Source organism: Podarcis erhardii (genome assembly GCF_964252035.2).
Source record: "Podarcis erhardii genome assembly, chromosome: 5".
Classification (NCBI taxonomy): domain Eukaryota; kingdom Metazoa; phylum Chordata; class Lepidosauria; order Squamata; family Lacertidae; genus Podarcis; species Podarcis erhardii.
In genome coordinates, this window is record NC_138509.1 from 2,184,348 (window position 1) to 2,201,982 (window position 17,635).

Below are 17,635 nucleotides of genomic sequence, written 5' to 3' on the forward strand. Positions count from 1 at the left end.
CTGGATCTCATTAAGATTTCCAGAAATCTCAATTTAAAAAAAAGTTTCTAGTTCACATGGCTACACAGATACGCTCAGAAAAGCAGCAGAAATTAGGATGAAAGAAAATGTCTGTACAGTGGAACCTCGGGTTACAGACACTTCAGGTTACGTGATTTTGGGTTGCACACCGCGTCGAACCCGGAAGTACCAGATCAGGTTACTTCTGGGTTTCGGCGCTCGCACATGCACAGAAGCACCACATCACGCTTTGCGCATGCGCAGAAGTGCCAAATCGCAACCCACGCATGTGCAGACACGGCGTTGAGGGTTGCAAACACTGCAGGTTGCAAACGTGCCTCCCGCACAGATCATGTTTGCAACCCGAGGTTCCACTGTAGTTGTATGAACATACAGAACTCAATGTGAATTATTTTTGAGAATTATTTCTGGGTGGGGTTATAGGCTTGCATTGTGTTTCTCTCTCTCTTTCTGTATCTGAGTTAAGTTTTTTGCATGTCAAGGTCACAATAACCAAGTAAGAAACATTTCACCATGTGCAGTATACACGTTCACCCACTACACGCTATTTGCCATATGCATGGAAATAAATGCAAAATATTGATTGATAGGACATCACTTCAGTTGATCTCACATCTCCTTAAAACTCTGCCCTTCTGTCAGGAAATGATAGTAAAGTGATGGCAAGATAGGGTTCTCTGATGTGCTCTCATAAGGAAGGTATGAGCAGCATCAGAGGAAAAGGTGGTTCACACATCAACCTCTGGAAGGCATTGGATTTTTGCCAAATAAATGATCAGGCTCTGCAATGAAGTTGGTGCCATCTAGAAGGCTTCCCAGGGCTCATGGAGCCCATTCGCTCAGACACTGCACATTGCATGATAAGCCATGGTCATTTGACACAATTCCTGCATGCAGTCCAACAGAGAGACATAACATTAAACATTTACACCTTTAAGGCAATGCAAGGATTACATTTCAAAAGAATGTGTTTCTTTTTCTGCATTAAAAAAGATCTGAATTAGGGAAGACACAGCCTGTGTGTTGCCATCTTCAGTGACACTTGGCAGGAGTGCCAGGGAGGGCCCTGTAGACTGCCGGTTATCAGCCAAAGTGCTCATTGAAAACATGGCTGTGCACCACAGAAATGGAATAGCCTGTGGTCTGTAGGTTCTGCGTAACAGCTAAGGAACTATTTTATCCTCAGTTAAAACTGGATACACTCTTCCATCATAAACCTAAAATGTATTTTTAAATGCACATGAAAGAGCTATCATTATTATTTATTAAATTTATATAATACCACAAGGCGGTTTATTACATAAAAACACAAAAAGACACACATAACATAGCAACTGACCAAAACAATACCCCTCCCAGTTAACCCTTCAACTGCAGAAGAGCCCACTTTCTGTATTTCTGCATTGAATCCCTAATCCCTGACTGGAAAAATTGCAACAGGACATCTTCTTTAAGGACAAGTAATTTGTCTTCATATTAGGTGTGGCTGGCTCACTGGATCTTTCCTGATACAAAAATTATTCCCGCATCCTCACTGAGGCTGATTGGAAGGAGGCAAGACCAGAACAGTAACTTGGGCATAGATGCAGCCAGCAGTCTCCGTTGTAGGTGGGCTTTTGGGGCTGTTTGGACATAATGGCAAACCATGCCTAGGAATTAGAAGCACAAAACCCTTGAGGGTTTTCAGCAATTTAGTTCTTGCAGTGCACCAGCAGTTCTTTTCTCCTACACACAACACTCAGGAGAGAAACAGAAACCATACTCAAGACTGAACTGTAAGTATCGCCTGGAGAATGCTTGCCAGGCCCTTTCCCTCATATGGCCATTCAAAGTGAGCTGGTTGGAGCAGATACATACCACAGAACCCAATGAAGAATTAAACACAACAGCAAACCCAACAGGCAGTGCAGGGCTATATTTAGCTGTGTGAGTTCTTCCACCAACAGGAAAGAGGCAGCACAAGTGACTCAAAGTACACAAGAAGCCCTCATTACCTGCCTGTGAAGTCTTGGCACAAAGGGCTTCCCTCACTGCCCAGAGTCTGTGGCTGGAAGTAATCCTTAATTAAAACAAAATGCTCCTCCTCAGCTTTTAATTTCTACCAAGAGGTGCCTTTTTAAAAAAAAAAAAAATGCATATGGGAAAGCTTTATTTTAGTGGTTGGAAGCAAAGCTGAGGGGAAAGGAGCAAAGAGCAAAAGTATTCACCAAGCACTTGGGAGAATACAATAAAACAAGGGTAGAGTATGGCTATAAGGGACTGGAGGTGAAAAAGACCCCCGACTCCATTGAAGCGGAAGGTGCCATGGCACACCTGATGCTGCAGAACTAGCCAGCACCTTGGCATTCCTATCTGACACCACACACTTAGTACAAAAACCAGTCTTCCTTCTTATGGGTTGTGTCCATAGAAGAAGCTGAACAATGTGCAGTCCTTGAAATCCAGCCACCACATGTTTTGTGCAGAGCAGTGGTGGGGAACCTGTGGCTTACGGGAACCACATTTGGCCTGTGAGACTGTGTTGGCTAAGATGTGCCCAAATATGACATCAGGCATGGAGAAGGTAAAGACACAACTGGGCTGAGCTTGTGGGGTGCCTACAAGTCTTCTGCAAAGTGTTCTGCACTTGACATTGCAAACTCTAATGACAGGTGCCTATGATCAGGTGTCCATCAAAGGTGACAGGCTTCTGTCCACATGTTGAAATCAGGCACTGTGCACCTGGTCTTGCAAGCTCAGGTGATCATCAGGTCTTATGAAGCGTTGTGCATGGAGATACGCAATCTCAAAGATCAGCTTCTTGTGAAGTTGCCTGCACAGTACTTTGCAAAACCAGACAATCTGTTGATCGTTGGTTCTTTTTGTCTTTGCCTGCATGGTTTGATCACAAACTGCATGAGCAAACAGTTACCAATGTCATTGTGATGCCAGGTAATTGGCTGCCAGTTCCAGTCCTGCATGTATCTCCGATGTAGCCCATACCCTGAAAGAACAGGGAAGGGGATCAAGATACCAGCTGGTAAGAGAGCCTAAGGGGCATAGTAGCTGAAGTATTGAACTTAAACAAGGATGACCTGGCACCACAGTGACATCCTTCCTCAGAAATAGAGCTCTCTTGGGGAGTTTGATCCAGAGTTATTGTGAGGATACAATTCAGAAAGGGGGAACCGTGTATGTCCATAGCTCTGTAGGATAAAAAGTAATAAATAAGATGAGGCAGGGAGTTCCCTAAGGAATACATCTTGGGATCAGCTGATCATCTCTTCTTTGAACAAGTACAGGATGTACTGTACAGGGCAGCAGTGGAGTGTCCAGCCTCTGTGGCACAGAAAGGAGCTCCAAGTTTTCAAGAACTAAGATGGCACAACTTAAAACACAATTTTGAACAACAGAACTTTGGAATAGTTAGTTAGAGAATCAAGCCTTATGGTTCTAATGCAATGTGGTTGTTTGTCATGAGAATGCACCCAAGGAGCCTTGGGTTTGTGTCCTCTTCCTCCTCCCACACAGAGATTTGCAACTTCTGTTCCTGGTTTCCAGCAAATCAGAGTGGATTACAATCTTGGCATAAAGGGAAATGTGAAACATGCAGTTTGGATGAAACAGCACAGCTACATTTTGCTGAAAACCAGGGACAGGAGTTGGTCATTGTGATGCATGAGGGAAACAGGAAGCATGTGAGACGTACATTTGTGCTTCCAATTCCAAAGTATGATTTGGCATTACGCCCCCAAAGCCCCCATGTTTCCAATTCAATTTTTAGACCATACATCTAGTTCACAAGATGCACTGGCCAGGCCTGTTGGGGGACTCAACATCTTACCACATGAACTAAAAGGTACCTTGAAATACACCTGAGGTTGTGCATTGCAGAGAAGGATGGATTGTGGTGGCCAAAATCTCTTCTGAATACAGTTGGTATCTTTGGGGAAAATTTTCCACCCTTAATGCTCATCTTATTGCAGTTCTTTCCCAGTCCTGTTACTCCAGGTCCATTTTAACTGGAGCAGCCAGGAACTGATTCTACAGAGTTCTGCATGCAGACCATGTGCTCTCCCATGGAGCAATGGGCCACTGCCAAAATGATGTTTTGCTTTCTCTAAATAGAAACTTCATGTGAAAGGAAACTGAAGCACAGCGGACACCCATGATAAAAGGCCAATTCACACATTATGTAGTGGTTGCCACATACACACTTGTGTTTGATGCAGGTGTACCAGCCTACCATTTCACATTGTGTAAGTGAAGCAAATAGGTCTACTCTGTAGAGCTAAACACTCTTTTGACAACAAAGTTAGACTCAGGATCTGGCTGTAAGCCTTCTTTGCATATTATGACAAAAATAAAATAAAGTTTACCGTTGTTACTTCAAACTCCGGCCTTCTTTGGTTTCCTTAGTAACATATTTTCTAACTGTATGGAGCAATTCTGAGTTCATTTTTAGAGGAGTGCTCTAAATTTGTAGCCACAACCATGGTCATAATTTAAGGGTTCGCCAAGTATCCCCCCCATGTATCCTATTTCATTCCACACAAAGCCCACAGATAAAAATGGTTGTAAACAAACAAACAAACAAACAAACAAACAAACAAACAAACAAACAAACAGATAGTTGTTGCTACCTTCATCATGGTTTTGATGTAACATGATATCTGGCTGAGCATGGATAGAGTTCCCAGGATGGAAGAAAGGTGAAAACAGCACATGAGAATTCCTTTGCTTCAAGATATGCTGAAGAAGCTCGTATAGCACATCACCTAAAAGACAAACAGACCATGCAAATGAATGAAAGATATATGGTTACCCTATGTTTGGGGCACTTTGGACTGCAACTACACAGGATAAAATGTTTCCCCATACAAAAAAAAAAATTCTGCACCATAGAAAATTATTACATTAGAGCAAGGATGCCATTTCCTAGGAGTCAAGCTCTTTTGACCTCCCCTGATTATTTTGGGAGGGGCTGCCCCCCCCAACATTCAAAGGGAGTGGAGGAGGCCAAATGCAGAGCTGAGCACAGCACCACTTCAGGGGCCAAATCCTTCTCCTCCTCCCCCTGCCATGGAAGGAAGGAGATGGTCAAAGCAGCCCCCTGCCAATGACAGCGGAAGCAGCAGGAGCAGGAGTCACCAGCCACTGAAGCCACACTGCGGCCACCTTCGGCTCTGCCCCCTGGCTCCTCCCAATGGCTTGACGTCACACTCAATGCCCCCCATCCCTTTGCCACCTCTGCATTAGACAGAAGAACATCTTTCCATGACATCTAGCTTTTGAAATGCGGCTCTCATCTGTGAGAAGGCTAGAGCTCTTCAAGAGCCTGGGACCAGGGTACTTGAAGGACCACCTTCACCTACACAAACCTGCCCAGGACTTCAAGACTGATTGCAGGCCCCATTGCTTCCCACTGCTCTCAGAATTTACTTCAGCCCCCTTGCCCTTATTCCCAGTGGTGTGGTTGCTATGTCCCAAGAGACACAAAACAAATACCCAAAGAGGGCTTTTGTGTACCAGTCCTACGCAATTTGGTAGGCCAAATCCTGGCTAAGCGTGAATGACCTAGTGCGCGGGTACTCACAGCAAAATGCACAGGGGCTTCACTCCTGCCATGCTGCTGTTGTGCTCTCCATACCTAAGTCCTGTTTCGGTTTAGCAATAAGTTCAAATCTCACTCTAGACAAACCACAAGCACTAAACCAAGGCTTGGCTACAGCGAAGTCAAACCATGGCTTAGTTCTGGGTGCCACAACATTAGCAAGTCCAGAGCAGGAACAAAGCAGCTGTGATTTGTGTTAAGAATACCCACATGCTTTCTTGTTCATGCTTACCCATACTTTCGCTTAGCACTACATATGAATGAGGCCACATTATGCATCTCCTTCCTTTTTTCTTAGTACTCACCCGAATGTGGAGACCTGTATCGAAAATCCTCTTTGGTTAAAAGCAAGAGCGCTTTGCCATTCATCTCAAAAGTGTTGCTGTCAATGGGTCTTAATGAGAACTCCTTTTCAGCCCACTTCAGCCAATGGGCTACATCATCTCTGCTCCAGTAAATGGGCTGCAAGCCTACAGAAATGATTGAATAATCATACACTGAAAAACTGAAACCAAAACAAAAATATTCCACAAAATACCAGGGAGAATCTGACACAGGGATTTCACTATTTGCTGAGCATCAAGTTATGGGGTTATACATATCCCCATATCCCCCCATTTTTCCGGAGGGACGCATACCCCTAAACCTTTTGTATATCTTTGTACTTTTGTCCATTTACTGTATTTATTTTTCCCAATTTGAACTATAAAATGGTGATTTTCTTGAGTCAAAATGAGAGCACCCCTAAACCTTCTTATATATATATATATAGGGGGGAAAGCACTGCGTATGCCTAACCTGGGCATCTGTATCACATTTTGTGCCTTCTATGATGGTACAGAAAATATCTTTTCAAGAAAAGAAGAAAGCTTCCCTTCCACCAACAACGGCCCAGGAGAAAATAAGAAAAGACCTGCAGCATCAGATTGAAGGCGGCCCTAATCCAGCATTCGGTTTCCCACAGTGGGGAGCCCCACAAGCAGGACACCAGTGCAGTAACACTCTTACCCCAGGAATCCATGGGGACTCCTAAAGCTTTTAAATCATGAATGAAAAATCGAAACACTATGGAAAACTGTAGTAAGTACTGGAATTACAGTATGGGATAAACATAGAGTATATCCAGTGCTTTTTTTCTGGGGGGACGCAGGGATACGCATACCCCTAAACAGTTTGTGAATCTAAGTTTGGCCTCATTGTGGGGCAACATTTCAATATGAGTAGGAATATGAGAGTACCCCTAGACATTTTTAGAAAAAAGCACTGAGTATATCAGATACGTTGGAAGTGAGATATGCTCTGTGTTTATCCCATGTTTTAAGTCCAATGTTTACTATATAACTCCATCCCCTATATTATTTCATTCTGATTCTTTTGACCATCCATAATACATTTAAAATATCTGCTTCAAAATAAAATTCAAAATCAGGACTCCACAGTCCTCCCTTCCAGTGATTCCCTCTCACTATAACCTTTGATACGCTTACCTTTTTCCCTAGCCACATAAAAGTTGATATTATTTTTTATGCCATTCCTTTACCATTTGTGGTGTAAAAACATGGGAATGTTATGCAGAAAACACGTTATTCTTGTTAAAACATTTATCTTAATTAGGCTTATTCCCCACCCCACCCCCATTTTTCCAGAATTCTACATCTTGATGGATCTGTTGTGCCGGATCTAGCCGGGAGCTAATTATCTTTGAATAGTTCTGTTAGTAATCTGTGATTTTGAGACCCGGATATTTTACTCTACTACACCAGCTAAATTCTTTTATGCGACTCTCATATTCAATCTCATCATAATATACATTTGCTGGTAATAATTCATGTTTTGTTATAATGATTTTTAATCCAGCCACTTATACTCCTGTTTCATTTTCCCAATTTATTTTGGCTGATTCTGTGTAGTGAAATAAGAAAACTCCCGTATCATCACAGTGAAAGCTGATTTTATGTTCTGTTTCTGCTATTCTTATGCCTTTTATTGTCTTACTTTGTCTTATCAATTGCACTAGAGATGCCTCTGACAGCAGACAACCTTGTCTTACCACTCTACTAGGATATCACATTGGGAAACCTAAGTCATTAAATATCACCCCAACCATATTTCTATATCTATCAGCTTACAGAAATACACACACACACACACACACACACACACACACATCTTCATTGAAAGGTAATAATAATAATAATAATAATAATAATAATAATAATAATAATAATAATAATTTTTATTTATACCCCCCTCCCCCACCCCAGCCAAGGCCGGGAGGTAAAAAAATACATAATTATATGTGCACTAAATATGGTGAGATGTAAATAAAAGAAAGAAAAAGAAAAAGAGAAACAGAACCGGTGTACAAGGGAAAACAAAGGGGGGAGAGGGAAAAACCCAAAACTGTATACAGTGATACCTCAGGTTAAGTACTTAATTCGTTCCGGAGATCTGTTCTTAACCTGAAACTGTTCTTAACCTGAAGCACCACTTTAGCTAATGGGACCTCCCGCTGCCACCACACCGCCAGAGCATGATTTCTGTTCTCATTCTGAAGTAAAGTTCTTAACCCGAGATACTATTTCTGGGTTAGCGGAGTATGTAACCTGAAGCGTCTGTAACCCGAGGTACCACTGTATTTTACAAGGTTGCTATTGTACTTCACCAGATCTTAACCTATTACAGTATTTGTAAGAATGGATTCCAAATATCATTGAATTTGTCCATGGCAAGTCTGTGTTTCTATGCAAGTTGTTCATATGTTGCAAATTTGTGTAAGTCCCCAATCCAATCGTAGAAGGGAGCTGCATTTTTATTTTTCCAATTCATCAGTATCAGTCTTTTTGCTTTAGCTAAGGGCAGGGAGAGTCCACTCGTGTTGTCCTTTTGTAAGGTTCCATGTGCTGGGTATATAATTCAAGAGGATATTTTGCTCTGTAAATGTAAGGTTGTTCCGTACAGTTCTGTTGATAGTTTCAGTTACCTTCTGCCAAAAATATTTCAATCTTTCAGCTTACAGAAATTTGTTGGAAATACAATCCTCCCCCCCCAAAAAAAAACAACCTTCATAACCCCCCCCCACTTGAACCTGTCATAAGCTTATTCTTCATCCAGAAACCAAGAGATTGCATAATATTTAATACCCTTCTTAAACTCATTATTATAGCTCATCACTTAATAAAACCTGTTTGATCTTTATGCACACATTTTTCTGTTACCCTATGGAGGTTAAAATTTTACAATCAAAATTCAATAGGGCAGACGGTCTGTACAACATTGAATCTTCATTATTCTCCCCTTTTAATATAATACAGATATGATTCTTATTTTCCATTTTAGGGGCAGATTTCCAGTTTAAATTTAGTTTAAAGCCTCCACTTATGGTGTTTCTATATTGTCAGTATTTTTTTAATATATATTCTGCTATGAATCTATCTGGACCTGGAGATTTTCCACTCTTAGAATGTTTTATAGCTTTTCTTACCTGCTCTATATTTATGTCCTGTTTCTTGTTAATGTTTACTTCTGGTAAATGAACCCATGGCATAAAATCTTTAATGCCTTCTCTTGATAGTTTCTGTGACTTACCCCAAAAAATTGTGAATTTCTCTGTGCTTATTCAGGGCCGTGATCTCCAACCTTCTCCCCCCATGGACCACTGGACAAGTGCTAAGGCTCTTCTGGACTACCTAGTGGTTTTTCTTGCCTGCTGCAGCAACTGTAATGCACCAGGTGCCATAGGATTTCTAACTGCAGTGTATACCATTGTTACATCTTTAGATCTTAAATCTCAAAACATTATTTTAACACCTGTCCCTTCTGCTGTCTTGTCTTTTCTAAACTGATTCTGTTTGCAGCAATATATATATATAGAGAGAGAGAGAGGTTCAGTACAAGCATGGTTTATTTACACATATATACAACCTGAATCTACAATGGAGGGCTTTGCAGCATTAACACCCCGAAAAGGTCTTGCTTCTCCCATAGCTTGGATTCAAACAGAAATCAAACATTGCTCCTAAATGTTTTTCTGACTCTCTTCAGCTTGCTGCTTTACTTCTAGATCACATCAGTGCTAAACTCCGCACTCAACTCTGGCTTTTTCTCTTGATTTTAGATGATAATTTTGTTTTGTTTTTAAATTGGGCTGTGTGCTGAGGATGCTGTCAGTGTCTTCCTTGGAAGGAAGGTGCTAATGGGGGTGGAGGTCGCTCTGTACATGCTCTGTCCTTTTCCTTGTCACTTCATATCTTCTTATTTTTAAAGTAGGGTATGGCCACAGGTGGAATGGGAGAAGGCTAAACGTTCATGGCTACAAGGTGAAGCTTGTGGTTACAATATAAGGAATTCCAACAGTACCTCCAGGAGGATTCCTTCCCCACCACACCACACCCTATACAATTGCTCTGTGGTGCTGGAGGAAGAAAGTGATTTAACTGGAACGCTTCTGTGTGAGGGGGTGGGTAGATTGCATTTCTAGTGGGCAGGGGAATGGAAAGCAGCTAAGAAACCAGAATACCCGAAGGCAAGTCCTGCACATCATAAAAAGGGGTGGGGGTGGGGGGTGGGGAGCAACCATCTCTAATTACAGCATCAAGACTCTGTCCAACCAACCACGCAATCCTGGCAAAAACATACCAGCCTTGAAATTAAAGCCGGGAAGAAAGGGCAGGGGGCATTTCAGAACAGAAGATCAGCATAAAGGAAAGGGGGCTGTTTTGCCAGCCACAGATGCTCAAAATTATGAGTCAACCCCCAATCAAGAGAATGCATTTTACAGGAAGGGCTTGCTAACAAAATACTGTAAAATGTAAGCTTTGCTATTGTTCTTTTGTGTTTCAGAACTTTCAGGTCTTGAACATCAAAGCTGCATTTCACAAATTTTACCAGTCATCACGACGACTAGGAAACTTAAAGAAAATTAAAATTAAAAAGTAGTAGTTTCATTGGAAGGGATTCAGAAAAATTATGGTTTCAGGCACACAGAATGTATCACACAATCACATAGATTGTTGGTGTATTTCTGAATGTTTATATGTAACTACAAGGAATTCGTTAACTGGTTATATAAGATACTGAGATCTGAAAAACTGATAAAATCCATATTTTTTAGGCTCCATTCTTAGACCACTAGTTTCTAGCAATATGCTACCAGGTTTCTACATTAGCTCTACTCTAGGTTTCTCCAAGTGTTTCCCATCCCCTCCAGATTCCATTAGATTTTTATAGGCTCCACCTCTCACTCATCAAGTTCTGCCTTTGTTGTGCTTATCATTCCCAAAACACTACTAAATCTTATGCCAGTCTTTATTATAATTTATTTTTTTACCTATTAAATCTCTGAGGCTGACCATCCTCCCTCTACAGTTTTTATTTTCTCCAATTTCTAGGACTAAAGTGGCTTAACTTCCTGATTAGGATCAATTTCCCTTTTCCCACTGGACATTTTACTTGTTTTGATGTCTTAAAATTTTAGTCATATTGCTTCTCATAGTCACAATGTTGGATAATGTCACAATCAATGAAACTAGCAATAAATAAATCCCCCCCCCCCTGTTTAAATGGACTCCACTTATAAGATGCGAGAAAAGCGTATTGATTAAAACACTTGAGAAGAATGTTCAGACTCAGAGTCCTTGCTATGAGGAAATAAATCTTCCAGCTCTCCAGAAGCAGAGCCAAGTGCTGCTTCCTGGAAGCAGTGACAGCCCCTTTCTGGAACCAGAGTGAAAATCCCATGTTCCATCAACCCTGCTGACCTGCTGACATAACACACAGCTTGCATTTGCTTATCAGGTGTACAAGCAGGACTCTAAATTAGTTCACTGGGCAGTGATCGCCTGCAGATTCATGAAAGTTGACCATGTCACCAATTTAAGGAAAAGGAGAGTGGGGTGGCCTGGAAGACAGAAGCTAAATTCCTATCCCTCTTAAACCCCTCCTCACATTAAAATTACTCAACAAAGGGAAAATACGTTCCCTGTTCTGAAATCAAGCAATTTTTTAAAGGGCCAGGATCTACAGCTAAGGAACCTACCTGTTCCCAATACTGTAATATACGATCCTACGGGGGAAATACTACAATAGCAAGGACAAAATAGTGACAAATTTCATTAGGCTACTGCAGCAAAGCCAACAGTCTTGTAGTGCATGCTTTTCATGAACTACAGCCCACAATGTTTACCAGTGGCGTAGCGTGGGTTGTCAGCACCCGGGGCAAGGCAAGTAATTTGCGTCCCCTAACCCGTGGATTTGCGCCCCCTAACCCGTGGATTTGCGCCCCCTAACCCATGGATATGCACCCCCTAACCCTAACCCCCAGATGTTGCACCCGGTGCGGCCGGCCCCCCCTGCACCCCCCACGCTACGCCACTGATGTTTACACTAAATTATTATTAGACCTAAACAGACTAGAAAAAATTTAGGGATGCATGGAATCCTATCCCCGCAGCTCTCTACTATGAAAGCCCAACATGAAAATAGGACGCCCATAGGACGCACCTAGTTTTTTTTTGGTGGGGGGGAAATAAAGAAAAACAAATTATTCCCCCCCCCCAGGTGCGGGGCTGGGGTGGGGGAAGCCCAAGCTTCCCCCGCCCCCAGCCCCCAGAACAGGCTGCTATCCACAAGCCACGGCTAGTGGAGAGCTGCGCGAAGCCGGAAGCCTGGGGCGTGCTGAGCTCAGCGCGCCCCAAGCTTCTGGGTGCAGGCAAGCTCTCCGCTAGCCATGGGAGAGCTGCGCGAAGTCACGCAGCTCTCCCACAGCTTGCAGATAGCTTCCTGAAGCCTGGAGAGCGAGAGGGGTCGGTGCGCACCGACCCCTCTTGCTCTCCAGGCTTCAGCAAAAGCCTGCGTTCACCCCATAGGACGCACACACATTTCCCCTTCATTTTTGGAGGGGAAAAAGTGTGTCCTATAGGGCGAAAAATACGGTACTTTCCTCCAACTGCCTTCACTCCCATTAGCAATGGCCGTTTTTTATTCATTGGAAGCTTCAGGAGCTAAGAGCTAAGAACTTGGATGGTTGTGCATCTAGATGAACTCTCTATTCTCCATGGGTGAGAGGGAAGGAGGCCACAGGTGCATTTTGCCACACAAACTGACTACCCCTTGAAACAATGGTTCTATCTAGCACCAGGGGAAGTTATGTACTATGTGCATTAAGGGAGGGTTACCATATTCCTGGATATGTCCTCTTTTTCATTGTTAAAAGTTCATTCCGGTGGATTTTTAAGATTCGGTGACTGAGGGGATGGCAGCCAGCCGGGAGGGCTGAGAGGACATGCAGGCGGGAGTGCGAAGAGGTCCTTGCATAGCGGTGCGGGGAGATGCATGAGGGCTGCCTGCAGAGGCTTGGAACAATCGGTGCTGGGTGCTAAGAGCAAGGGGTTGTGCGCAGAGAGCGTGCCGGGGAGGGTGGCTGGAGGCTGGGGGACTGGAAATGGGGCTGTGGGGCCTTGGAGGGCAATGCATGTGGAGCTGGAGGAAATGACTTCTGTTAAGGGATAGAGAATGGGAGAGGACCAGGGGATCTGGAGCAGCATCGCCAGGTGAGAAGGCAGAGAGGAGCTTCTGCACCTTTAGCAGGATGAGCATGCGTGGAAAGGGAAATTTCAGCAGGGGTGGTAGAAGTCAGAAATTTTTTCCTCTTTTTTGCTCTTCAAAATACGGCAGCCCTAACTAAGGCATAGGGTCAGCATACAAGCCCATATGTTAACAGATTGCACATGTTGCACACAAAGTACAAAAAGGAACAGCAGCATTAAACTACAGAATATCTGTATTTCTTAGAACCTGAAAATGTCTTTCCTTTTCTTAGGAGTGCAAAGGTGAGTAACATTTTCCCCAGACCTTGATTCAATGTTTTAAGGACTAGTCAAAGTAAAGCAGAGTCACCTTGTGGTCTGCAGGCAGCATTCAGCCTGAAAAGCAATTTTATGGCCCCAATAACTCTACCAAATTTTAATGACGGTATGGCGAAAAGCTTCCATTTTTGGAAGAAACGTAGCTTGCCATTTTGTCCATACCTGAAATGCCTACTTCAAACCATGAGTTATATTTTATTAGGCACAGTTTAGGGTTCAGACATAGGGACGCGGGTGGCGCTGTGGTTTAAACCAATGAGCCTCTTGGGCTTACCGATCAGAAGGTCAGCGGTTCGAATCCCCACGATGGGGTGAGCTCCCGTTGCTCGGTCCCTGCTCCTGCCAACCTAGCAGTTTGAAAGCACGCCAAAAAATGCAAGTAGATAAATAGGTACTGCTCCAGCAGGAAGGTAAGTGGTGTTTCCGTACGCTGCTCTGGTTTCGGTGTTCCGTTGCACCAGAAGAGGCTTAGTCCTGCTGGCCACATGACCAGGAAAAACTGTCTGCGGACAAACACCAGCTCCCTCGGCCTCTAAAGTGAGATGAGCGCCACAACCCCAGAGTCATCTGCAACTGGATTTAACCGTCAGGGGTCCTTTACCTTTACCTTTTTAGGGTTCAGACAAAATCACAATGTGCAGCATGTTGGAAGTGAAATTGGAAGTGAAAACTTCCAATTGCCTCCTTATGGCTGTACTAGAGAAGGGGAAGGGCAGGGACGGCCCACGAGTCTAAGGCCTGCTGCAGTTGCCCACAGCGAGAATTGCTGCTTCATACTTGTTTCTGTTCATACATGAGAGCCATGTGACTTAATTGAGAATAAAGAAAGCAGGAGGCCTCCTAAACGTGTGTGCATGTGTGACTATGCTTCTTGCAGGCTGGGAGAGCAAGGGCCCTATGTTTCCTGCCACTGCTATAAGATGTGAAAAAGTCAGACACTTGTGCGAGGGTGCTCTTCACAGAAATCTGACATGATCAAGTAATTGGTGGTCAATTGACAGTATCTAACCAGCAGACGTATAGTGGGTGGGTGGGTGGGGGCCTGTTGCCCTGGGTGCACTTTTTTGGGGGGAGGGTTGCATTCCTCAGGATGCCCTGTCGCATCATGAGCTGTTGTGTCCTTCTAAGCTCCATTTGGCGGGGGTTGCTCTGGTGGTGAGCCCTGCCACCACAGCACACCCCATCCTGAGTGCCAGCGGGGAATGCTCCGCCACTGCTGACCAGTCAACTGATAGGCATTTTAAGTCATGTACAGTAATGTGTTTCAGTAGTGAATTTGATAGTGTAGGGTTTTCATCATCATCATCATCAACAACAACATCATCATCTTATTATTATTATTGGTGGAGGAGGGAAATCAGTTGAAACTGAAGAACTATGAGAATACAGTGGTACCTCTGGTTACGAATGCTTCAGGTTACGAGCTCCGCTAACCTGGAAATAGTTGCTCCTGGTTGCAAACTTTGCCCCAGGATGAGAACGGAAATCGTGTGCTGGAGGTGCACGTGCAGTGGGAGGCCCCATTAGCAAAAGTGCGCCTCAGGATAAGAATGGTTTCAGCTTAAGAATGGACCTCTAGAATGAATTAAGTTCATAACCAGAGGTACCACTGTATAAGGCATTTGTTAACTGATTGGCTCCAATATCATCAGCTAAATGACATTTTTAAAATGGATAAAGGAAAGAACTCTCAATATTACAAAAAGACTTGTTGGAAAATAACAAAAAGGTTCTGTCAAAATATATAAAATGTTGCTAGAATGAGAGACAAAAGATGAAGAAGTAAAATCTTTAATGATACATTGGGCAAAAGATGTGGGTCATAATATCCAACTTGATTCATGGGGAAAGTTGTGGAATGTGGATTTAAGATTTGCTACTTGCTGTTCATTAAAAGAGAATTATATGAAAATGATGTACCAATGGTATTTAGCAAAAGCCTTCTGGGAAATGATTTATAATGAATTTAAAAAATGTTTAAAATAACTTTTGTTAAAAAACCAGAGGCTTTTCTATTAGGTATAATAGGAGAAGAATTACCAAAGGAGAAAGAGGTCCTATTTATGTATGTGACAACAGCAGCAAGAATGTTGTATGCCCAGGGATGGAAGGAAGAAAGAACCTCATTGAAAGAAGAATGGATATTGAAACTGATGGACTATGCCGAAATGGCGAAATTGTCTGGGAAGACAATTTCCCGGACAATAAATTTTAAAAAGCATGGATTAACTTTATAGAATATATGAAGGAGCACTGCAAATATCTAAAAATGTTAGCAGGATTGGACTAGCACAATATAATTTGACAAGGGATATTAAAAAGGAGATTTAATAGTTTGGATAAAGGTATTTAGATGCAGAAAATAGAAGAGATAATTAGTGGAACTAGGCAGAGGGGTGGGGGGAAGTCCGGGGGCTGGAAGAACCCCCCCATAAAGATACTGAGATTGTTTGTGGACTAATGCAAATAATAATGTATGTTAAAACTTTTAAAATATAACAACAACAACAACAACAACAACAAACAAACAACAATTTATACCCCGCCCATCTGGCTGGGTTTCCCCAGCCACTCTGGGCGGCTTCCAACAAAATATTAAAAATATAATAAAACATCAGACATTAAAAACTTCCCTAAACAGGGCTGCCTTCAGATGTCATCTAAAAGCCAGATAGTTGTTTCTCTCCTTGACATCTGATGGGAGGGTGTTTCACAGAGCGGGTGCCACTGCCGAGAAGGCCCATTGCCTGGCTCCCTGCAACCTCACTTCTCACAGGGAGGGAACCACCAGAAGGCCTTCGGAGGTGGACTTCAGAACTTTTGGTAATATTATCAGTTTGTGAAAAACCACTCATCCCCATAGTCACTTTTTGGTTCATTAGAGAAAAGTGAATTCATTCCCCTGCACCAGACACTGGATTCTTCAAGAGATCATCTGCTTGGAAGGTTCAGAAAAATCTTTTCAAAAGTTCAAAGCACTCAAATCCTAGGAATTAAATGTGTGGTTACTGCCAGTGCAACTCTCCTTAGTATCACAGACACATTTAGCTGTTTAGCACATCCCTAGTTAATAAACATAAAAAGAGAAAAGAAACATGGGAAGTGTGAATGAATAATATCAGAATATGTGTGTAAGAGAAGTGGGATTTTATAGGAGCCATGAGGCTGGGAAAGGAGGGAGATTTTCAAAAGCTTCGCCCTCCATGTTTACCTGACTACCATGACCCTGAGGGTGGTGGTACTTGCCGTGTGGGACAAATGGTACCTTCGGGGGGAAATTAAACCTGGGAAATGGTGCGCGGCCAGGGCTGCCCTTCTCCCCGTAGTTATCTAATCCAGGGTCACTCCTGGCTGCTTTTCAGAAGAAAAATAAAAGGAAGACCACAAGTTCACAGAGTATTCTTTCCATTTGCTAAATTACACTATAGGCATCTTTTACTATCTTTCTTTCCTAATTCTATTTTTCTATGCAAACAATGACTGCAATTAGCTTTACTATCTTGCAAGTTTAGTGGAATTGAGGCTCAATATTTCCCCATAATAATGTGGCCTAAAGCAGGGACAAAACTAGGCATTATTTCACCCAGGTCAAAGACCCAGTTTGGCACCTCCCATGCACATCTGCGTACGCACACACACACTGGGAGCCTCAAGGGGGCCGCTCTGGAGACTTCACCCGGGGCCAAAAACCTGGCTAGCACCCCTGTAGCTATGGTTCTGCCTAAAGTAGAAAACGTGTGCTCTTTCTCAGTCAAGTGATCAAAGATTAATGCCAACTGCTACAGTCTCCAATAGAGAATCCCCTTCCAGATCACTCTCATTATATTTACAGCTCAATCTGCTTGACAATGTCTCTTTTGCAAAAGTAAAGACCAACAAGGAAGGTGGACTGAGTGCAGAGCAATCCTTTAATAAGGCTGGACGGGGTCCTCTGTGGAAACCAACAGCTGCTACAACCACCCAGAGGGTTCTGACCATGTGGAATCTTGTTTAGGGCTCCTGTGTCAACCAACCCATAGCAAGCCTCAGGAGGCTGTTCACATTTGGAACTACACTGGCTGAATTAAGATGGACTCAAGACAGCTTCTTCCACTGGGTGTAATATGATGTTGTGCTCTGGCCTTTGGATCTCTTAGGCTGCAAATGCCTGGATGTC

At 43.0% G+C, this 17,635-nt stretch overlaps 1 protein-coding gene across 2 annotated transcripts in view; it reads right to left on the bottom strand.

Moving 5' to 3' along the window:
• The window catches only part of ETV6 (ETS variant transcription factor 6), a 161,316-nt gene that overhangs the window by 22,859 nt on the left and 120,822 nt on the right, over positions 1 to 17,635 (bottom strand). For both annotated transcript variants that reach the window (XM_081861406.1, XM_081861405.1), the window contains exons 3-4: positions 5,920 to 6,084; positions 4,644 to 4,778 (exon numbers count right to left, since the gene is read on the bottom strand). In XM_081861406.1, the coding sequence (XP_081717532.1) occupies positions 4,644 to 4,778; positions 5,920 to 6,084 (300 nt within the window). The remainder of the gene's footprint in view (positions 1 to 4,643; positions 4,779 to 5,919; positions 6,085 to 17,635) is intronic.